This window comes from Haemaphysalis longicornis, unplaced genomic scaffold (assembly GCF_048455015.1).
Source record: "Haemaphysalis longicornis isolate Haplotype H1 unplaced genomic scaffold, Haemaphysalis longicornis Haplotype H1 scaffold_6, whole genome shotgun sequence".
NCBI classification, from domain to species: domain Eukaryota; kingdom Metazoa; phylum Arthropoda; class Arachnida; order Ixodida; family Ixodidae; genus Haemaphysalis; species Haemaphysalis longicornis.
Window position 1 is genome coordinate 17,703,519 of NW_027526407.1, and position 23,942 is coordinate 17,727,460.

A 23,942-nucleotide genomic window follows, 5' to 3' on the forward strand; every position below is an offset into this window, starting at 1 on the left:
CTGACCGTGATGTTGACACAAAAAGCGACCTTTTTTTTATTTTGCACATCCTTCAAGGGCCGAACTCCTCACAAGGATGCTTGGTGTACATCTAATACACTGACAACCGCCAGCGTGCTACTTCCTGCGAAATAGAAGACGTTCATTAAGGAAGGCAAACGCTAAAGGAACACGCTAAAAGAGAGCACAGAAGTGTTGCTCTGCACAATCCGCTAGAGTGAGAGCGATTGCGCAAGGTTGTAGCCATGGAGCAAGCGGATTTGATTTTTGTGGGCTAGACGCGGGAAGACACCGAAGCCCAAATCCGGCACGTATGCAGACGCTTACTTACAGTAATACACAAATAAAATTCAAACACAGAAATACGAACCAGGACACAGACATAGCGCGACTTCTGTTTGTGCAAGTAAAACTGTCCCGTGGCTTTAATACTTTAACGAAGATATTGATGTGCCATTCCAGATATAGGACGGGGAAGCCATTAGTTCATGTCCACTATTCAGATATTTTAATTTTGTGGGTTCTGGTTCACATTTTCTTGTTCTCATTTCATTTGTGCATGAGTGCACATGTCTGATTTGGTAATTTAGAACACGTTTTGCTGTGGTGGACGGAAAGACCTGCACAGCCATGGAAGAGCTATGTAGAGAGAATGAAAGAGAAAGAGAGAGATAGAGAGAAAACTTTATTCGACAGCTTAACATCTTGCCTCGGAGTTATCAGTGGGTAGAGGAAGGGGTGTTCCATGGTCCTCCGACAGTGACGGCGGCCCATAGGTTTTCCAGTGGAGCGTCCCAGCTTGACAACGAGTAGAGATAATCCGGGGAGAAAGGGTTGGTGGAAATAAATGTGGAAGAAGTGGTCACCCGCACGCAGCGCCAATATGTGTGTTTATTGTCTGGATAGCCACCGCATACTTTACAGTGTGGACGGCCTGGTTACTGCTGTATGTAGTGGAGGAAGTGCTCGCAGTGGAGGGGCAATGTCTGACCCTGTCTAATGTAAGTAGCTTGTCTTCGTGATATGAATTTAAATGTCGATGGAAGTATTGTTCTTGCTGTAAGAAGGTTGCCGAGATATTCGCGGTGCTTTTGGTGATGCTTTGCTCCAACCTCTTTTGGATGGTATTCCTCAGGCCAGGGCTTAGGGCTGCCCGGTGAATCAGCGTCGATGGCAGGAACTCATAAAGGGAACCCCTCGAAAACGGTCTACGCAAATAAAGGAGGGAAGAGAGTTGATAGTACAATCGTTAGATATTGGGCAAGTGAGCGCAGAAGCAGTGATAACGAAGACGGTAGGGGAGCACCAGAGAGTTAACGGAGTGGTTAACGGAGTCGTAGCAGAGACGAAGCAGCAGCGGCCGAACAAAATTACAGACAGGCACCTGATTTTGGAAAAGTGGGGTTAAACGACGTTCATTATGGCCAAATAGGAGGCACAGGGAGGCCGTTGGCGGAAGGGGTTCATAAACGGATGTCGATATCGGAAGATCCACTAATCTCTGTCTTCGCCGTGCCAGAGGTTAGAGAAGAAGGACGCTATACAAAGAAAGCAGGGTTAGAAGCCACCTTGGGAAATTATGACCCTTGGTAAAGCGATGAACTCTGAACTTTTAGCACTTCATTACAAAGTGCACTGTTCCTACCAGGATGTGGTTTTTGTTGGAGACGGAATTTACTTTATGTAAAGACTAGTTCAGTCACCCGAAGGCGGCAAGGTGCGCGGGCTGTAGCTCTTAGAGGGATGCCAGTATCCTGGAAGCTGTACTGAGTAGCAACCACCGAACAAATGAGGAAGAGTAAATGATGTCGATCAAAGAAAACCTGTACAGCAAAGTGCCGTAGCCAGCATGCATGGGCAAGATTTTTCCAGAGAAGAAACGTTTCACTTCCAACATCCCGGATTAGCCTAACTGGGTGAAACTTTTAAAAATGTTTTGCAATTTTTTTTCTTGTGGGCTGCATAAAAAATGAAGCCTAAGACATTTAACCCAGTCTAACGAGAGTTATTGTCTAGTTGACGTGGTGTTGTTTCCGGAGGATTACAAGGTAATGTTTGAAGATCCTTGGTTGGAACTTTCGTTTCTGGAGTAGGGCCAGATGCGGTAAACAATCTGTTCCAGCCAGAACTCTCTTGCTGTCTTTTCGTAGGCAACCTGCAAAAAAGAGATGTCAATATGTGCTTACTGTGTAATGAAAAATGAATGTAAACACAATAATCAATTTGACACCTATGCGTGCTCATTGTTCACATGTGTGCGGATATCAGTTTAAAATACCATGACTTAAGGTATGTCGTCACTTGCAGAAATGACCGCGCGCCACACAACGTGCTTGGTTACGGGTGCCGCAAAACGCACTCTTCCAGCAAAATTTATCTGCCGTCCAAGAATTGGTTCCGAAGTAATCTTCGGTGGCTGGTCAACGAAGTTGTTTTTTTACCAGCAATTCAGAGGCGCCCGCCAGAGGTTACGTGCGCGCCCATTCCAGTGGTCGGTTCTGGTCAGTGGCCGAGCTCAAGGGCGGTCATTGTGCGCGCACTGCCAATATGAGCTTCGGCGATATAATGAAGCTGTTAGTCAATACTCTACGAGTTCCTCCTTCCCTTTAGGATAAGTCACACTCCAAATTTAGATGCACATCATGACAAAGTAACCTGAAGGGATATTTCGCTGCAGAGATGGCAAAGCGCACGCTTGTCCGTCGAAGTCTCACTGGCGGCAGCGGGGAAGGTCCACGCACAAGGAATCCTGTTCTTTCTCGCAAGGCAATGTCGCAATAGCAGCAACAAGGACCACTGGCGTGCTCGATTTGGTAAGCACATTGTAATTGAAAGTTGGGTGAGTTGGTGATACATCTTTGGAATGAGCGTGAAAACGACTACACGCAGAAAAAAACTTATGTGCGCCGTCCTGTTTTCTTTTTTACGTATACTCGTTTATCGCCCTCATTCCCCAAAATATAAATCCTCATCACCTGTCATTTTTACGCAAGGACCCAGCATGTAACGTTCCTTTGAATGCGAGGCAAACGTATTTCTATATGGCGGTACGGAGGAGCGGCCACAAAGACAGCAAATCTCGCATGTTCCCGGTGCATATCGAGAAAGCGCAGGAACTCTCGGTTGCGGGGCGTTCTCGGAGGGGGCAAACGCGCAGTTATGTAGCCTTCGAAACGTGTGACGAGTTTTTAAGTGACAGAAATGCACGCTCTAATTTCTAAACTGAGGGTGTACCTTTGTCCTAATATTTTTTTTTGTTTGGAACCACTTATAATATGAACCAGATTTTTTCGGGAGCAGGAAATTGGGAAGAATCCAATTTTGCATAAAATAACCGCAACCGAAAGTGCGGTGAAAGAAAGATGAAGTCTATGCTTATTATCTTCATTGCTGTTACACGCAAAGCATTGCGTTGAAAAATGGTCTTTGCAGCGAGGCCTTCAGCTCTGACATCTGTTGTTATTTTTTAGACGTTTTGGTGCCACTTCCTGGGTACTCTCAGATATCCCTTACATCGCTCTTTATTTCGCCTTCGTAGTTTTCCTACTTTCAGCACAAACTACAAACACGACGCCAAAAATTATTATTCACCCAGTATTTTCACATAAAAACGTGAAGACTCCTGAAAAGAAACGTTATATTGAGTGCCTTCCGCCGTAAATTGCACCGGATTGGTCTTCCGATGTTATTTAGGGGTGCATTTATAGTAAAAGCAACCAATATTTCTTGTCCATAGAGGTACTTTCAGACCAAACACGCCAAACAAAGCTCTTAGGAAACATAGCTCATGATTCCACCCGATTATCTACTTGTTCAGTGTACATACCTACTTACCGATAGTTTCACAGTTCTAGGATTTGCAGTGCTTTTTGTGTAAGCAAGTTTCTTTATAAAACACAATTTCCACCAGAGACTTTGATGTCCGTTTTCCCGCCACAATAGAGTTCCAGATACTAAATTTTGTACCCAATTTGATTTCGTTATGGCATAGCGAGTAACGCCAGAAGTTTTATTGTGGTTTCATTGGAATATTTATGTATGGGTTTTAGACGGCAAATAACTTACGTGGAATAGGAAGATGACTAGGCCTTGAAAGGAGCTTGTGACCACGAATAGGTATTCAAACAAGAGGCCCCACTCGCTTGACACTTCTTCAAGCAGGCTCAGGTAAGCGAAAATCCACGTGAGACCTTGAAATATAAAGACAACCAAAAGTATTATATGTAGCCACTAGGATGATATCGTATGCTTTTGTGGGTAAAAGCAAATTTGTTGCTTTGTTTCTTGCCAACGATAGTACATGGTCGTTTTGACGAGTAGCTTTTGCTCTAAAATATGTGGTAGGGTCTACTATCACACCAACCGTGAGAATCACGGGAGACATTTCTCGTGGGAGTCGCCTCTCATTTGCTGAGCCCGCTAATGGGAGATTTTCTGGGATAAATATTCGCCGCAAAGTCGTTCCTACGGCTGCTCCTGTGTCGCTATGGTGTAGCACCTGCCCTGAAATGAGAAGGCCTAGTTTCGAATCCGTCATTTGGGATGTGTTTTTTTTTAATTTCGGAATTTTTGAAGTTTTTGCTCATCGAGAGTTTTTTTTTTAATTTTGGTAATACAACAAGTGTTCGACGCAAGGGACATATAGGATGAGTTAGATTAGGTTTAGTCTAGGTTGTGCGTGGTGTTGTTTGGCCCCGTCAGGACATAGGTGTATGGCAGTTCGGCTGCATTTGGGTATGATATGTTACGTTTGGTAGGGTAAACTACTTTGCGTATAATAGGTTCGGAGACAGGTTTTTTTTTTAGGTTACGTGGGTAGGTAATATTATGGAGCAACTGTTAGCCCAGGCAGGTTGTATGAGAACTGCTGCAAACGAGCCGCGGTGGCTCATTGGCTAAGGCGTTATGCTTCTCAGCACGACGACGCGGGTGCGATTCCTGGCGCGGCGACCGCTTTTCCGATAGAGGCGAAAAGAAAAAAACCCCGTGTGTATGAGATTTCGGAGCACGATAAAGATCCCCAGCTGGTCAAAATTATTCCAGGGCCCCCCACTGCAGCGCGCCTTATTGCTTCGTTGCGTCGGCGCGTTAAACTCTACAACCAATCTAAGGCTACTGCAAGAATTTCTAGGAGGTAATTCATACAATCGCTGTGAGATTAAACGCTGCCAAGAAATTTTCACTGTGTTTTACTATACTCTTGCAGCCTGAAACAGAAGCGCACTGCAAAACATTCGTAACGAGCACCCTCTCCTTTCTTGCTCTCACTGGTGTTGAATCAATAATGCCTCAAAGCTATGGAGGGCTTGTTCTTGTTTTTATCCAATGCCGTGGATTACGGGGATTGCCCAATTCAATCTCGTGTATGCAAACAGTGCCAAGTTTCTAGTATATCTCCCATATTCGGCTGTGTGACGTGTGCGGCTGATAATAGAACTCTCTGGTGTGGTCATCGTCTCTTGCAGGTGCTTTCTTGGTTACGGGTTTATAAAGGCTATGCAGTATGTCCCTACTATCCTCCCGTTTTCCATTCTTGGTGATACTTTTTTATAAAGTAATTGTATCAGGATCCATGGAATTGATTTTTTCGGAAAGAGATTGGCGACGACTAATATGCCGCTGGGGCGGGTGTGACTATAGCAGCACTCCGAATTGTTTATATAGTAGCCTTTCATAATTTAAGCAGTTTGTAAGGTGATTTGGTAACACGTGTTCGCCGTAGATCGAACTGAATTAATGCTACCCGTATAGAAATATTCTGCTTGTTTATAAGTGAAATACAACATCTTATGAGCATCTTCGTGAATTTTATAATTGCCGCTCACCCTTTGCTGGAGAATAAATCCCTCAAAAAATTTAGGAGTTCTTTGCAACCCTTTAAAGATTTCTGATAAAAGCACAATCACGTTGTTCCAAGAAAGATTTAAAGGGGTGCAAGAAATATATTTCATCAATTTTGCCCAAGTAACAATAGGTGAACACATTCCGCCTCTGTGCAAATTGAATTTTAGGGTGACCCGCAGTTCGGCTTTTAATGGGTAACATTCTTTTACAAGTATCTGATCTCCCCCCCCCCTCTCCAGACAGTAGCATAAGAACGACCACGCTTGTCCCCGGACTCACGCTGCTGCTTAATCCAGCGCCCCCCAGCTTATTCTATCTTGAATAGCTGCAAATATACGTGTATTTGCCAAGTAAAAATATTAAGCCCTGCACTTTCGCAAACATGCAACTTTGGCGAAAGTACCAGTTTAATAGTTACAATAACGTAAATGGAAATATTTGGTCGAGAAGAACGTTGAAAAAATAAGCAAAAGAGAACGCAACTTTTTGCAAAACTGATCAGAATAAATCCAAAGCATGCGCCCTTCAGGTCCCTCCCGAAAAGTGCAGACAAAACAAAACGGACCGCCAAAAATCGTTTAAAATACCAATAAAAACTGACAGAATGATTAAACCATTACACGCCTTGCATTTACACCAAGTTGCAGATACGGCTGAAGTAACGCCTTCATTTTTGGAATAGCGTGAATGGAGGTAATTTGCCGCACAGAATTTTGAGAAAGCACAAAATATAAAAATGAAAAAGCTGCACAAGAATGACGGGAGAAAAATTAAAAAAAAACATGTACATATGCATCTATACCAAAAATAAAGACACTGAACAAGAATGTCCGCAAAATAACTTTGAAACCGTGATTAACAAATCACGGAAATAGACGTACCCGGCACCACGACTTGCATAATTAAAAAAAAAGAACGTTATTAGCGAAGTAAAACAACTTCATTGCTTTATAGGCATATATTACCATCACTGGCGAAAAAAGAAAAGAAAACAACCAAATAAAGCATCCAATGTCTCGCGCTACTCATCCCAATATCTGGCTGGAAAAACACAAACTCTATATAAGCAGCCTAAGAATGCTACGCATTAGGAGACAGTCCTCGGAATTCCAGCGGAATATTTGTCAAAAATAATAGCACGTCACAATTTATCAAAAACTACACGTTACTGAAAGGAGACCGTATAAGTAGGGGAGTGGCTAACCAAGGAGGAAGACAATGCTGACTACAGCTCTGAGCTGGGCCTTAGCCAAGGCCACTTGGCTTTGGGTACTGCGCAGCCCCTTTTGCCGGCGACAGTAGATGCTGAACACGACCACGGAGAACACGACCACGTTGGCCGTGAGAATCAGGCCTACGGGAAGCAGGAAAGTGTAGAGCAGCGCTTCATTGTCCATCCAGCAGCTGAAAAAAAAAAGATCGGGGTCTTAAATAAGGGTATTGATAAGTGCGGAGGTCTTCGCGAAATTGATGTTATTTCAGCAAACCTTACAAACTTTTTGCCCCGACAGCGCTAGGCTTGGAGGCAGAAGTACCACTCACATAGAGGCCAGTTAATCAATTAAGAGACATGGCGGCAAAATATCTTTACGCGCTAAAGTACTGGCTGCCGGCACTATATCCCCTTCCTAATTCGGATGATCGCTTGAAAAAAGAGTTCCGTGAGTGCAGGACAGAGGTTCAGGTGCACTGTGCCGAACGTGGCCTAAAACTTACTTCACTCTAGCTAAGAAACTTAATACCAAGGAATGTAACAAATTTATCGATTTCTTTTGAAGAATACACAGAAGTATGTATTCACAGAACTAGCATTTGAACCCAAAGCATCTTTACACAAGTCTGATGCGTTATATTGACATCGTGAAGGCAAGCAGACACTTGGCTGAAAATGCCGATAGAAATGGTCTGTTGTAAGTGTAGTCGTTGCAAATAAACTGCACAATATTGTCATATGTTCGTGTTCTACCATGAAGTGCCAATTTTGTGCATGTATCTTTCTGTGAATTTCTTTTTAGCATTTTTTTTGTCGTAGGTAGTAGGGAACCTGTGCTAGAACCGGGCACAGATGTCAAACGTTAATTGATTAATAACAGATTTTACTTAAGCACTTGTTCAACTTGCTAGCATAAACTGAAATCTGCCATTGCTTGTAATCACAACCTGCTGCCTGGCTTTCTCGGCCTACTTTTGAATAAGTTGGACTGAATGTGGGCAGTAAAAGCAATATCACTGAGAGATGTTGGCTGAACGTGGCATCAGACATGCCACTAACACTAGACTGTCATTGAGCGCAGGCTTAGCCAATGACTTATGACAGAAATTCTGCCTCTACAAATGCCCCAAATCATTGGTCAGCATGATATAACTAAATTGTTTTTCGCTTCAAGGCCTGGCACCATACACAGCTTTTCTCACGGCGAAAGTAGGTGCCAAAGCCAAGGCGATGAGCAAAGCAAGAAAAGAGAAAGAAGACGTGTTTATTGTGCCGTGCATGCTCACATGCAACCGGCCTCAAACCAGGCGCTATAAGCAGATGTTGCATGTGGAGTCCGAGCAGCCCGCTCGAGTGTTATACACAAGTGTTTTACTGGTTGTACATCACTGTTTAGAGCAATTGTCATGACATTTTATTTTCTGTCACTTATCTTCATTGCAGTTCACAAGGGGTGCTGCTAGCGGGTTTTTGTGTACTTTAATCTCATTTCTTTTCCATTTTTATTTTTTGTTTCTCTGTCAAACATTGTGTTATGCGGAGCGAGCTAAATTTCCCTTCTCTAGAGAGTGAAAGCGCCTGTGACTGGCTTGGAGTACCGAGTGATTTAGTGCGCCAATAGTGGGTAGTGGCCACCAGCTGCAGGAGAGGGGAAGGATACGGAGGGGTTTTGGCAAACGACGACGCACAAGGCAGCCATGGAAAGCTTCTCTTCAAAAACTGCTGTTGCATATTGGTAGGCACAGAAATTAGGCGCTTGTAGTTAACCATAAATTTACTGCTGCAATTCTGTGTTCAAGTGGATGCCAAGTTTGTGACATTTATTGAAATATTTTACTTTGCAGCATATACAGGCACAGAAAATAAGGTCGACCCAATAAGACTGAAGGCGAGCCGGTCATCCCTTCCCTTCTATCTCGGGAGATACATTACGCCTGCTGCAGTGAGTCACAACTACATGTGTACCCCTAGCAAAAATAAAGTAAGGCTGTGTATCCGAAAAGCAGTGGCCACGCGACATTTGTTCGCATGTTTTATCACAGAGATGAAATGCACACATTCAATAATTTTTTTCCTGTTTCTTCCCACTCACACGAATAAATCAGTACCCTGTACAGATATATTACTATTACCCTCAAGTTTGGTTAGTTGCATTTATTGGGTCTGAATGAGTACTTGATAAAAATTATTTTAAAACTCAATAAAACTTGCAAAGTATATTCAATTTAAACTGTAATGGAAACCTATATAGAAACTAAATAGAGTTAATCTATTCAGTTTCAATAAGTACTCGATACAAAAATTTTTTTGAAACTTAACAGAGTTCATCTCTCAAGTTTCGTCAAGTATTCGATATAAAGTCTTTTGAAACCCAGCAAAAAGTTTTATGAATATTCAATATAGGTACCTTTATAGAAACTTAAGAGAGTTATTCTATCGAGCTTCAATAAATACTCGATAGAAAAAGTCTATTGAAACTCTTCTTCCCATTTCAATTAGAAGTCGGTGGCCAAATGACTTTTGAAACTCAATAGGCAGATCCAATAGAAACTTAAAAAGTAATCGTTAGGTTCTTTCGATAAAATTCAATAAACTTTCGAAACCATCACGATAAAAAATTTTTTATAGATTCGAGCCTGTCCCACGAGCTGAATGCATTATCTGCGAGCAGAATTTTATAGGGGTTATATTCTGCTCGCAGGTGTAGGTTGCGACGAGTGAGACAAGGAATCTTTGCTTCGCTAGCCCGCAACCCCATTAATACGGTGGTGGAATTCACGTCTGAAGGCGCCGCAGTGCAGAACAAAATGGAAATTTGTACGAGCCAGTACGACCGCCCCATCCGAGCGCTAGTTTTGGAGATGAATTTTGCCGGGGCTATTAGCTCCGATGTACGACCCGAGACAATCTGCGCAGTTGTCAGGGAATAGCTTCGAAAACTTTTTCCAGTGACGCCGCCACCTCAATTCCCTTCTCTAAATGACGTCGACCGAGAAAAGGTTCAACAGGCACTCAGGACTTCTGTGCCATCCGACGCAACCCGCGAACTACAAGCAATGACCTACCTTGCAGCGTTTCTGCGACCCCGCCGTGTTCTAACTAATCGTCAGGAGGCCCCGCTATACCGCCATCCGCTGTCGCCTGCCCGACCCCCGTAGTTGAAAACGAGATGCCCAGGAAGACGGACGTATGGTGAACCTCCGATAATCTTGCGCATTGCTACTAGTGCGGACAGTCCGACCACATTTACCGCCGGTGCCCCTACAAAACGCTCGGTTTGACTGGGTTCTCCTTCGACGAACCACGCCCCCTACGCGCAAGCACCCTGCTTCGACCAAGGAATACCGGTCCAACACCAACCGAGCTCCAGCGCGCTTCAAACGTTCGCCATCGCCCCACCCGTACCGATCGCCATGCCGTCGAAGAACGCAGACTTCACCCGCGGGAGATTTCCATGCGCACCAGGGGAAAGTAAAACCAGCAACTTCTCGAGAGAAATTGCGCAGCGGCGGAAAAACGAAAACCCTCTAACGACGCAACTACTCGCCGGAGAATGGGAAATAATACATGCCCTCAGTCGGACAACCGATCTAACGATGATGTGAGTTCGGAACACGGCGGCGGCAACACTGCGCGATGCGTACCCGGCATGACCGAGCCCGCCGCTGACAAGACGGGAAAAACGACGACTGAAAGTGCGCGACCTTCCACACGCACAAGCTGAGATACGACGAGTCGACGCACCCGGAACTCGACGAAGGCGACGTCCGACATCCCGTTCTCCATCGACGGCTTTGATGCCCCGTTCACACACACACAAGCGCTGATTGCTCAGTAATGGGCAGATCATTCGCCTATAAGCTGAAGAAGGTAGTGAACAGGTGGTACATACCGCACATACGCACTGCAGGAGGCCATCTCCTAACACCAACTGGAACGTGCACATCAGGCGTCACATTAGACGGCACCACGAATCCGGCTGCACTCGTTATTTTTCCAAATCGCCACCGCGACGTCATTCTCGGTATGATTCTTTTGGAGGAAAACGATGCAATATTGATCTACAGCTGCAGTGGGTAACTTCGCCTCCGTATATTTCATGAAGCAGAAACCCAACCCCGACCACCGTGCTGCTCTAAGGATCGCGAATGATCACGTCAACCTGCCAGTCCGCGCAAGCTTGATGATCCCCGTCTGCTGTGGAGATGACCCTGACGTCCACACTATCTTAGAGATTGACCGAACTTTGCTTCTCGACCTCGGTGTCTCCGTCGCAAGAGGCATTGTGTGCCTTAGGCAATGGTAATCCCACGTTTTGGTTGCTAATTTTTCCGAGGAGTACGAGCATCTAAACAAGGGCGCTGCAACTCAGTTCCTCGAGGAAACGCAAGAAGCAAGTGACGTGAAGGCGGTCGCTGAATTTGAGCGCGCATGCAAAGATGCGCTTTCGCTTCCGCATCCCTTCTACGAAACCCGGAGCTGCCGCAAGAAACACAAAAAAACTAGTGTTGGTGTTCCTGCGTCTCTACAGCGAGTGCTTGTCGTCAGACTAAGAATACGTCATACACCTCTAGTGAAGCCCCGAATTATAAACGAAGATGGAACCCCACCTGCCCGACAGTCACCGTACCGCGTGTCTTCACACGAGCGGGAGGTTATCCGGACACAACTCGAAGACATGCTCAGCGACGACAATATACAGTCATCGAAAAGCCCCTGGGCGGCGCCGGTCGTACCTGTGAAGAAAAAAGACGGCTCATTTATGTCCTGCGTTGAAAACCGGCGACTGAACAAAATCACCAAAAAGGACCATTACCCTTGCCATGAATCCAAGACGCCCTCGACCACCTCTGCACCCCAGTACTTCTTATTGATGGATCTGAAAAGAGGCTACTGGCAAATTGAAGTGGCCGAGGTAGGCCGATGGAAGACTGCATTCATAACGGCGGACGTCATTTGCGAGTTCAAGGTGATGCCTTTTGGTCTGTGCACGGCGCCAGCAACGTTCAAAGAGTCATGTATCATGAGCTAGCATGCCTGAAGTGGCACGCTTACCTAACACGCTAACACCACATCGACGACGATGTGGTGTTCGCCTAGACTTTCGACGAACACCTTGCAAGGTTGGAGCCAGTACTCGAGGCCATTCCTACGGCGGAATTAACGCTCAATAATGAAAAGTGACGCCTCGCCTACTACGAACTAACGTTTGTGGACCACGTCGTTAACGCCACGGGAGTGCTGTTTGCCTGGCCAAAACTTCAGCCATAGCGAACTTCCCAATACCGAAGCAGAAGAAGGGCGTGCGAAGATTTCTCGGACTGTGCGCGTACTACCGGCGCTTCGTCAGAAACTTCGCACACATTGCAGAACCACTCCCGCACTTGACAAAAGATAACACCCTTTTGAGCTGGGAAAGCGGCCAAGAGGAAGCATTATGCGAGCTGCCACAACGTATGCAAATACCACCAGTGCACGCTCATTTCGACGAAAACACGGAAACGGAAATGCATACGGACGCCAGTTATACAGGATTAGGTGCCGTCCTCGTCAAAAAGGAAAGCGGTTGCGAAAACCTAATCGCCTACGCCTGCCGTGGTCTGTCGAAGGCAGAGAAAAAATACAATTCTCTGCCTCGAAGAAAGAGTGCGCGAAATTATATAGGCTCTTTCAAAATTTCGCCGATACGTATACGGTAGATCATCCAAGTCTGTGACAGACCACTATGCGCTCTCAGCTCGCAAATTTGAATGACCACCCTGGCCGTCTTGGGAGGTGGAGCTTGCGCTTGCAGAAGTTCTACGTTACAATCGTCTGTACATCCGGCAGGAAACACACCGGCGCCGACTGCCTGTCTCGCGCCCCCGTCGTCCCACTTCCACATGACTCTGCTGTAGACAGCGCGTTCTTCGAATCCGTGAAGGAGAGCCACTTAACCGCCCAGAAGCCTGCCGACCCCGATACGCGTCATAATCGACTACCTCGAAGGACGCAACGTCCCCGCACCTAGCGCCTTAAAACGCAACGAACGTCAGCATTCTGACTCAAAACCTCCGTCCTCGTGAAGAAAAGATTTAACCCCGGACCGAGAACGAATTATTTCCTTGTCATCCCTGCAGATCTTCCTGACAAAATTTTGGAAGCGTGCCACGACGACCCGTCTTCCAGCCATCTCGCACAACACGCAATATTGGAGCACTCAAAGCGAAGTACTACTGACCCCGTTTTACATCCGACGTCACCCTCTACGACCGGAGCTGCCGTGACGGCCAGCGACAAAAAACGCTGATGACGAGACCGGTCGGACATCTGGACCCAATCGCCATCCCATCGAGGGCCTTCCAACAGATTGTAATGAACCTCCTGGGCGCGTTCTTTATGTCACAATCCGTGAAAATGTGGATTCTTGGCGCAATATACTATATGCCCTGATATGCAGAGACCGCCGCCCTTGCGAGGGGGACTGCACAAAAAGTCGCGAAGTTCTTCAAAAACGAAGTTGGGCTGCCGCATGGAGCATCCGAAGTGGAAATCACGGACCGCGGAACTCCCTTTACTGAGGAGAGTTTCAAGGAATCGTAGGCTACAGCAACAGGGATCACCAAAGAAGAACGGCGTACCAGCCCCGAACGACCGGACTAACGGAACGTCTGAACAACACGATTGCGGATATGCTGTCTATGTATGTCGAAGTCTAACTTAAGACTTGTGACGAAGTGCTTGCGTATGTCACGTTTGCGTTCAACACGGCTATCGAGGAAACTGACGTCATGCTTCCGCACATATAAGACGACGATCTCAGTGCGAACATGAAAGGATACCTTCAGCGTGCGGATGAAGCCCGCCAGCTCGCTCGAGTTCGTACAACGAACCAGCATCAGTAGACGCCAGACGCTGCAACCTCTGACGCCGAGACGCTGAGTACCACCCAGGGAATCGTGTTTGGGTTTGGATTCCCTTCTGACGACGTGGCCTCAGAGAGAAGCTTGTACGACGGTATTTGGGACCTTGCCCGGTTCTAAGCTGTGTTGGCAAACTTATACGGTGATCCCCAATGGTGATTCCGGAACATCATAACAACGCATGTGGCCCGAATTTGTCTATATGATTCGCCTAAAATCTTAGTACGCAAGACGAGGAACTCTTTTTTTGTTTGTTCGGACTGTCATTTTATTTCACAATCGGGTCGATGCACTCTTTGGGGGGGGGGGGGGGGGGGGAGCGGCGGGGTGTTGCTGCGAACCATGCATTCGATTTCTTTTATGTCTTGTGTTTACCGCCCATCACATGCCGGGCTGTTTTACCTGTGAGCCAAGTGAAGGGTGTGTTTGTTCATTATTTTGTAGGCGCACTTGTTATCTCTTTTGATAGTAACAGTGTTTCGAATTAACATCACCAGCTCAGAATATTCTTCTTTGGGCTACACTGTTCGCTATGCAATTTGCAGGTTCGTGAAACACCCGCATTAAATGATAAATCCCCGGAAAGTACAACCCGCGGTATTTGATTCGCCGACACCAGTCTTTGCCCGTCAATTTGTTGACTGCTGTTTTCCCGCCTGTGTATTCATTGAGTTGTGAGGAGAGGAGAAGTTCTCTCCAATAAACATCTTTTACGATCGTGTCGACTCTGTCGTCTTTGGCTACGGGATTTTTAAATGCAGAGCATTTCTTTAACTCACGATGTCATCCGTTCTAGTTGTCCGTAGTAGTCAGCACCCCTCCCCCTACACTATATAAAAAAAATAATACTTACCGGCGCCTGGTTTCGATACCACGACCCTGCGGGCGGAACGCAAGGTACATGGTGCTCTACCCACTGCGCCACAAAGCCGACACAGAATGGAGGGCTACGAACGCGCCTTATATCCTTGACTCATCCAAACTACGTCAAGAAGCTGCTGATATAACGCATTGACTACGTGAAGGCGGAACGCGAGGTACATGGTGCTCTTCCCACTGCGCCACAATAATCATACCCACCTGCTAATAAACGATGCAACGTGACCACGTAATTGCGTCTCCTCATTTAATTACAATACAACAACAAACAGCAACAAGTGCAACAACATTAACGTAACGCAAACTACCTAACGACGTGCGCCCCCGGAAATGCTCTGCATTTGATCGTGCCCCTCGCGAGGGGGATGTTTAGTTTCCTGCCGCAGCAAGAACCAGGAGGCCTCCTGCGCAGACATTTCCATGCCCTTGAGCACGTTCACTTGCAGCTTGCGGAGCAGTTCCTTGTAGTCGTCGTTGGGGGGGGGGGGGGGGTGTTGTATTAGAGGGAAGTTTGCGCCTGTCGAAGGCTATTCACAAATTCAGGGACCCTCGAGGGGACAATGCTTGTTGGTGTCGAGCCTTACACTTGCCCCCGAAAAGAGAAACATGACTAAAAGGACGTTCCTCTAAACTGCATCTCTACCGACACAAGTAGAGAACACTCCTTTTATTCCGCTAGAGGCGTCGAATGCAACAGTATTGCCATGCTAGAAACATGTTTCGTTGTAGCTGTATTCTAGTGCGATAAATACTGCAGGCAAAAACGCAATGAATAGGTGGTTGAGTATTGCGAACGAACGAGCAAAGCATATCAGTTAGGTTAAAAGTATTTTTTACTGATGAACTTGAGTACTTACATGCCCTTCCGCATGCGGTATTGGGTTGGATTTAATATCAGGACCGACAACATGACGAGCAAAGGTATGCCTATGAAAGAAAAAAATATTAGCAGAACACAAAAAAGTAAAACACTCGGGACACAGTTTATAAAGTTGTTATTTGGCTCACTTCACAGTCACCAGTAACATATGAACCAGTTTGAAAGGAATCCAATAAACATACGTATTATTCAAGCAAGCCATAGAGGCTGATGTTCCCCCATCAAGTTCACTGTTAAGAAAGTGCGTCAAAAAACAAATATTTATCCGGAAAACTGATTTTTAATTTAGTCAACGTTCCAAGAAGGACCCGTTAAAGCTGTAATCAAAAAGTTATCAGTGACCCTTAGCACATAAAATATCATTTGGCATCGGGAGCACTGGAGCATTTAGGAAACTTTATCACAGTGCAAATACAGCAAATGTAAAGCTAATCAGTTTTCATCCCGATTGAAAGAAGTGTTTACCAAGAGGCAAACAAACACTGCTAGTCCGTGGTATCGCCTCTACGAAATCAGTCACGCTCAAGGGCGCTCGCTGCTTTAAGATGGAGCAACGAAATTTCATGTGGCCATCTACGAAAAAAAAACGCTTGCAACTTGTCATGCACCATGAGTTAGATAATGTGTTTCTTCGGCGGCCACCTAAATAAAGGCCTAACAATTTATCCCCTCAAATAACATGCACAGCCCACATTACAGCTTCCATGAGCTCACATCCATTTTACCAATTACGATTCCGCTGCGGTGCAAAACTTCCAACGTACAATTCCTGTACACCCCATCACAGGGATTAGTCAAATATCCAAAATGACCCTACAGCCATTTTACCAATGTTTTTTTTTTGTTTTGCTGCAATTCAACCACCCGCCCCTATGTATTGCGTGCACATCTATGTTATGGCCTGACGTAGATTGGTCACAGAGGAATTCTACCTCTGTGACCAATCTTCGTCTCGTTCAGTAAAAGTAAAAAAAGAACCCTATTCGCAAACTAGAACTATAGGAATACTCAGGGGCTTTCAGATGCGTATTATTGTTTTTGCAGACACAAAGTAAAATAAATACTTCATTGTCTTGGTTATTTGGATATTCTTTCTCGTTTTGGCATGCTAGAATATTCCTAATGTAGTGAAAAATTCTGGAGCTCTTCAGAAAATAGGCTTAGTGCCAATGCGTGCATAGGCAGTAGTACATGCTCTTGTATATGCACGCTGGCGTCTTACCCCACGCTCCGAATGCTGCTTTCAGGACCAGCTTAGGAACGTACGTTCCTAGGACGCGTACAAAGCGTAGGTACTGCAGCAAGGACTCCACAAATGTCCAGGCGAACGACACCAGTATGAAGTAGTGAAGTGCGGCACCAACGCACGTGCACGAGATGGGGTTGGCGCGGTGCTTTGGCAAGGCGACCAACGCGAAAAACGATGCTAGAGCTCCAAGCAAAGATAGGCAGAGGTTGAAGAGCACCTTACGCCCGACTCCCTTGCGCCACTTCCTGCAGGGAAAATGGAACACTTCGCATGAAGTTATCATAACCTAACAGTGAATAAACTAGACTGTCTGAGAAATGGTAGGTGTATGAATGAATGCAGACACACTTTGTAATTTTGTCGGTAATGACAACAGCGCTTGCTTCTTCAATGAAAAAAGACCTATTAACGCATAAAAACAACGCACAGAAACTAAATTGCAGTGTTTTTTTATTATTCACCAACAAGTTGTCCAAAATACATAACACAAACTGTTGCGCCAATTGCCGAAGCTAGTTAAGGCCCATTAAATAAATAAATAAATATTACAGCATCAAACATAAAACAAGTGAGTCAAAGATACTGATTACAAAATAATTACAAGAAATGAACAAAACAAAAAAGGAACCGGAGTTCATGCGATAATGGATAGGTAGTACCTTTTTATTTTAAATACCAAGTTACTAGCTGTTTTTATTTCTATAGGTAAGGTGTTCCAAACTTTTGCTCCGTAGTACTGTAGTAGCCGCTGACAATAGGTATTCCGGGTTACAGGCAAGTTAAAATTCACCATGTTCACCATGTCTTTTCCGTATGCATCGTTATTTTTTCTGTATATCTGTCAGATATAAACCCAAAGCAGGTCATTCGTTTGCACAGCCATTGATGTCAAAAAGTATTTTGGAACAAAATATGACATGATTTGCATAAATTGGCTGTATCAGTAAAAGCCAGAAAATAATTGCTAGGAGAAACCAAATAATTGAAACAAACTACTCAAACAAAAATTGTGTATTTTACACCACGATAGCAAAAGGAAAACAAAAAAGGGCCGGAAAACTCAATTAAGAATTCTTTTTTAAGTGCGAAGGCACTTTATAAGCGACCCCAAACCATCCACCGCCGGCGTCGGCGGCGTCGGCGTCCGCAGTGCTCCTCTATAAAGAAAAACAGCATCCGGCGCCAGGTTTCGATCCGCGGACTTTGCGGCCGCAGCGCGACGCTCTACCGACCAAGCCACGGACGCTACGTGATATCAGCGTTAGTGACGCGCCTTATATCTTTAACGCATTCAAACTGCGTCGTCAGCGGCGTGCGTTGGCGACTCAGCGGCGTTATAGCGGCTTGATAACTGCGTGGTGTACACGTGATACTACAAACCCGATGGAAGAGATGGAAGAGAAGGCGGCGAGGCGGTGGGCTGCGGGGGCCGAGCGCAAGCTCCGCAAGCGGGCCGACAACCGTGCATTCGCACTTTCACATTCTCCCCCTCGGGGAAATGCGGGGGAATTTTTTAAAACAGATCAACCTGCCACGTGATGATGGCCGCGCAACTAAGTATTTGCAAACATTTCTGTGACATATATTAGCGTAATGCACAGTATTTGTCAAAACTATCTTTAAGAACAAAAATACAATGTACAAGCAAATATTACACACGTGTAAACACGTGAAAACACAATAAGCGAACAAAACGAACACAACAGAAAAGCACCGCCCAAAAATAAAATAAATGTCTCTATGAAATCGCTAAATCGGAAAAATGGTTCAATGCGCCGCATTACCACAAAATAAAGTAATTGGATTACTTACCACTTTTTTGTGTGGTAGTAGCGTGAGTTATGATGAGGATGATAGAGTGTAATGGTGCAAGGCCAAATGGGGCGAGGAGCACCAACCCAGTGGTTATATATGAGAGATGACGACGTAAACGCTAAGATCTCTCAAAAAGGAAACAATTAAAATCATTCAAAGACAATGACGATGGCTGGTGTCAAAGGCCAGGTGGGGATTACACGTGGCAGAAAATGTGGTCTAGAAAAGAACTCGAGTAAGGAAATTAGGTGTAAACGTTTGATTTCTGTAAGAAACTTGAAAGTTGCAGAGGGGTCATGGGATTATCCGCACAAAAAAATTCTGGGTTTTGTAGAATGTGCTGTCTGTATAGTTGTTGGAAGTGTTTGCGTCTTGTTGTTGTGGAGTGCTGTGCATTTAATGAGAATGGGAATTGCGGATAGTCACTCCCCACACCTTTGTAGCTTTAGCGAAGTTTTCAGTTAAAGTGAAATGTTAAACCCAAAACACACACCTCAAATATATCATTACTGTCATGTGTGACTTGTATCAAATTAATAACTCAAAACTAGGTGTCCTATGCCCCGTCATGACAAACCCACGACAAAAATAAAAAAAACCCTGAGAAAAATTACCCAAAGTACAAAATGTACCTTGTGAAAACAGACCTACCCTGTCGCGTCCTTCTGTTTGAGGGGAGCAATACAGTGGGTCTGTTCACACATTTCACACATTAGCAGTGGGTCTGTTCGCACATTCCAATTGTTCGCCAAGAAATGCTACGTAGGCGAGCATCACACTTATAATTGTTACATTATCGTAACTGGGGAGGCTTACTCAAAGAAAAGAAAACCAAGAATGCAGAAATACTATAATATTCAGGCATCTTCAAAAATTGTATCATAAAAGAAATTTTGGCAAAACACAGAGAAAATATAAATGCCCTGAAAAAAAAAGTCTGGAATGAAAGTGCTAACCTAAACCAATCGCCCACTAACCCCTGTCTCTGCGCCAAGATAGACATTGCCCGTCGCCTAATGACCGTTATATTTTGTACATGCGAATATATACGGCGAAAATAAAACGTAAACTAAAAAGGAAAAAGTACCCAAGTGCGTTTGGCTACTAATAGTCGGATCTCTCTATAAAGACACACGGTGTCGACTAGGGGACATTTTTTTATTGAATTTCTGCCCAGTGTCTGGCAGTACATGTTCTCTATGGCCTCACCTTATCAATACACACAACACACTGCCTACCTGATCTTCTGCTGCCGGTTGATCGAAACTTTCCGCTACTGCCAAGGTAAACCAAGGTAAGAGCATTTGAAATACTGATCTACTTCCCGCACAACGAAACATCGTCCTCTCCAGACTCGAGCACAGCGTGGACAGTTTTATTGGTGCAACTTTTTCCCTCGCGGCCACAATTATTGACGTGAAGTTAGTCATACGCAGCACTACTGTTAAACCAAACCCAGGGGTCACACCACAGGAAGAAAAAAAAACTTATGGTCAGTGACCTTCCTGAACCTGAGCAAAACTGTCACAACGTTGGTTGCCTTTGATTCCAAATTGAATTCAAAAAGAGTAAAAACTGGCCGAGATAGTGCCAGGTACAAAAAATCACACACAAAACTCATAATTTTCTGCAATGAATTTTAGCAATTGTAACATGAGAAAATTTTGATGGCTTACTAGCCGCAACCTGTCCTTCCCACACAAAAGAAAGAGGCTAAAAAAAGCAAGAATAGTTTTTCTAATTACACACTTTAGTCTGGGAAGAGGGAAGAGCAGCTGTCGCCTTAAAGGGACCCTGCAACACTCTTTGAGCAGTGCAAGTAAACCTGCGCGACATTTAGATTACACCCCCAGGAATACCTGAGCCAAATATTACACGTGTACGTGAAGCGGTAACCGCGCAAATCGCTGTGAAAGACGCTGAAAACAAACCGCGCTCATTTCTATTTTCCTCATTATGCAGCTCTGGCATGGCCTTAGGGACGTCACTCGGGCCGTGCTATTGACGTCACAGCTAAAATGATCAAAATGGCAAAAAAAAAAAGATATTTTCCCTTCGTGTTTCCGGTGCAATCCGCTGCCGTCGGTGGCGCTGTGCACTAAACTCATCTAGGCCGCAACTTCTGGCAACCTGCTTGGTGTTTGTGGTTCGAAAAATGGCGTACAGCGAGTCTGCGCGAGCGCTTGCGAGCGTATGAGTTGCCCTGTTTCGAGCAAACGGAGTTCCGTCGACGGCACGCACTGTGGCTGCGAACGTACCCGCGGGTGTGCCGTGAGCGCGCTGTGTACCGCGAGTGCGCTTGCGATGAGCAGTGAAAAGAATAGGCGCAAACGGTGTTCCGTCGTTCCGTCGCACCACCGCATGTCGTCGTCGGCCTGGTGGGGTGGCTCCGGGGAACCGCCGCCGGCTCTTTTCCTGACTTTGCGGCGAGGAGTGTCCGCATACGGGTCGAAACCCATGTCTGCGCTCGCCGCTTCGAGCCGCGCTCGCAGAGCTGGGTCCATTGCACGACGAAACGCACGGTAGCGAAAGCAGGTATCCGAAAACACAACAGTCGGATAACCCACATGAAGGCAACTATGCCTGAATTGCCGCACCGCTCCTTCCGCACCGGAAACGAGCGACTCCGCGTTGCTGAGATAAAGAGAAAACCTGCCGGCCCATGACATATCGAAGGCTCCCAAAGAGAACGTCATGAGGCTCCCCCGTCTCCGGGAGAGAGCGCGGAGCCTTGGCCGCGTAGTCCACGCTGAGTTGAGAGGGAACGATTATGCGCGATTTTTCATCGCGCGTATCTGCGGTGATACTGAACGGATTTTAATCATTCTTGCGGGAGGAGATTCCTGAGACAATAGACTTTATCCAAACATGCATTCCAAATAGTCGGTTGTAAGTGTTGCAGGATCCCTTTAATGCGACGACCCGAAGCATACTTATCAGAGTTTTGAGTCTCGCAGTCTCACCGCATCTAACTTACTTCTGTGTATTTTCATTCCCCCTTACAGAACAATGTTAAGCAATTTCTACTTGTGAATATTTTTTCCTTTTTTCACGAAAGTTACCTTAGCATGGTAATGCTCATTTAACATAGTTTACTGCGACACTCAAATACGTACCTTTTGCTACGGGAGTTATTTTTGGTTGCGGAAGGACGTCAAAACTATCCATAAACATGTTTATTGAAGTAAACAAAAAGCTTCCCAAAGTTCATACTTACTTGAACAAAACATAGGTCATAACGACCATGAATAGGCAAGTGGCGGAAACAGCAACTCCTGTCATGGTCAGGTAGCTGAGGACAGCATCATGGACAGCTCTCCTCTTTGGGTTCATCTCGCTGTATTTCTGCACGTAAATATTGGACGTGACGGGTAATTTTATTCTTGGAAAAGCAAACGATTTAATTTACCAAGTGCAGCATGCTCATTAAAGTATGCCAATGACACTTTCCTATATAATAATACAGCTCCACTGGCACTCAGCGGAGCTTCTTGAGACATAAAAAAATGTGCAGGCAGCAGATTATGGAATGTTCTTGTAAATAGAAGATAACAAAAACAAAATATTGCCAATGGAAAAGCAATGCTACAAAGGCCGCTCGCGACACCTATACGCGCGCATCCAGAATACATTGGCATCATTGCGCACGTCTTATTTTCTTGTAAATCATTGTTATAAATCTTCAAGCAATTACGGCTGCTGTTAATAAAAAAAAATAATGGGAGGTGTACTGTTTCACGTAATAATGGGTAGCATTTACTTTGTAAGATATCTCGGCTCTCTGGCGTATAGTTGGTGTGCAGTTAATCAAAACAATCAAATACTTAATAAAGAAAAGTCGCCCATGTTTCGTAGAAACTAACCTACACAAGGTCTTGGTCGTAATAACGTTACTTGTGAAGCTATTTTCAATGCAGTGAGCTCTGACGTTTTTGTAATCTTTTTGCAGAGTAATTTTTAACACATGCGGTGGAGTTAAGAGAGTATAATAGTGATGTTAAATTTCATAGGAGTGGTTTCCTGGACAAGTTGGCCATTATTCGTATAAGTAAGCGGGATAGGAACAAGGACAAACGAAGTGTACGAAGTGCCGTGTCTCGTCCGCTTCGTTTGTCCTTGTTTCTTTCGAGATGTTAAATTGTTCAAAAAGGTGAAATAGAAAACAGTAATCACCACATATTTTTTTTTCTAAAAAACTGCTCGAAATGCTCGCTACATATAAATTTTGTTCAGAAACATACATTAAAAAAATTTCACTACTCACAAATATAACTGCAAAACTACTAAGATGGGTGCAGTTGCAAACATGGAATTCGTCGTGTTTTCCTCCGTACTCGCATCCATCGCGAGACCAAGACCCTAGTTGTCCATTTTTGTCGACGTCCCAGAACACGCATTCAACACTTTTGGGAAGAAAACCCTGCAAAAAAAGCGGTACTCTCGGCTTGAAGTGCTTTGCATTGGTTATTTTCCACTAAGACTTGAATATATAAACTGTAAACTGTGTCCCCAAGGACGCGGGTTTGATACCAGCCGAGGCCATGGCTTCTTCTGACAAAGGAGAAATTAGGAAGCGTTCATATGTCAAGTTTTGACTGACAGTACAGATCTCGGGATAGGCGAAAGTTAACGTTGTTCTCCAGTAACCCCGTGCCATACTTCTCAGCTGAAGCTTCCATATATTGAAAATGCCAAATTGAAATCGAAAATTTTATTGCCCTGCCTTGAAGTACCCAGCCAGAAGCAATGTACGACAAAAAATAGTTTTAAATTGACAGAAAATGGCTATTTCTTTTTTTCACAAAAAGAACGGGTCTTCAGTGTACTACTCTTGCGACTAAACGGATGGTATGCAGGGTGTCCCAGCTATCATGCACCAAGATTTAAGAAAAGAGCAATGGTTTAACTGGAAGAAAACCTAGTGCATAATGTTTGCAGTACTGTGGAGGAGCGGGCAGCATTTTTTTTTTTTCATAGGGGCATCCAACTGCGGTATTTTTAGCTACGAACTAATTGCGTACAGATTTATTGGGACTGATAAAGAAAACCCGCGAAGTATGAAAAATACCACGTGACGCGCCTCCGCGGGCTTCGTAAAGCAACGCCCTCAAACAGGCTGCCTCTGAGTTAGCCAGAATGAAATAAACAAAAGAAAGGAAG

At 45.0% G+C, this 23,942-nt stretch overlaps 1 protein-coding gene across 1 annotated transcript; it reads right to left on the bottom strand.

Moving 5' to 3' along the window:
- Positions 1–720: 720 nt before the first annotated feature.
- On the bottom strand, positions 721–22,240 carry LOC144142273 (adhesion G-protein coupled receptor G6-like). Its single transcript, XM_077673644.1, has 6 exons — positions 22,000–22,240; positions 16,941–17,212; positions 15,696–15,765; positions 7,049–7,248; positions 4,066–4,190; positions 721–2,155 (listed from the first exon to the last, which is right to left on the bottom strand). Exons 1-6 carry the CDS (start codon positions 22,113–22,115, stop codon positions 2,042–2,044), a joined length of 897 nt encoding a protein of 298 aa, XP_077529770.1. The 5' UTR covers positions 22,116–22,240; the 3' UTR covers positions 721–2,041.
- Positions 22,241–23,942: the final 1,702 nt, after the last annotated feature.

What these genes read in the sequence shown, in the direction of transcription:
- LOC144142273 (XM_077673644.1), bottom strand. Translation starts at nt 22,115, where the DNA reads ATGAACCCAAAGAGGAGAGCTGTCCATGATGCTGTCCTCAGCTACCTG. An exon ending in AGCAGCATTCGGAGCGTGGG is followed by an intron (nt 15,766 to 16,940) that starts GTAAGACGCCAG and finishes TTTCTTTCATAG; the next exon opens with GCATACCTTTGCTCGTCATG. An exon ending in CAGCATTGTCTTCCTCCTTG is followed by an intron (nt 4,191 to 7,048) that starts GTTAGCCACTCC and finishes TTATATTTCAAG; the next exon opens with GTCTCACGTGGATTTTCGCT.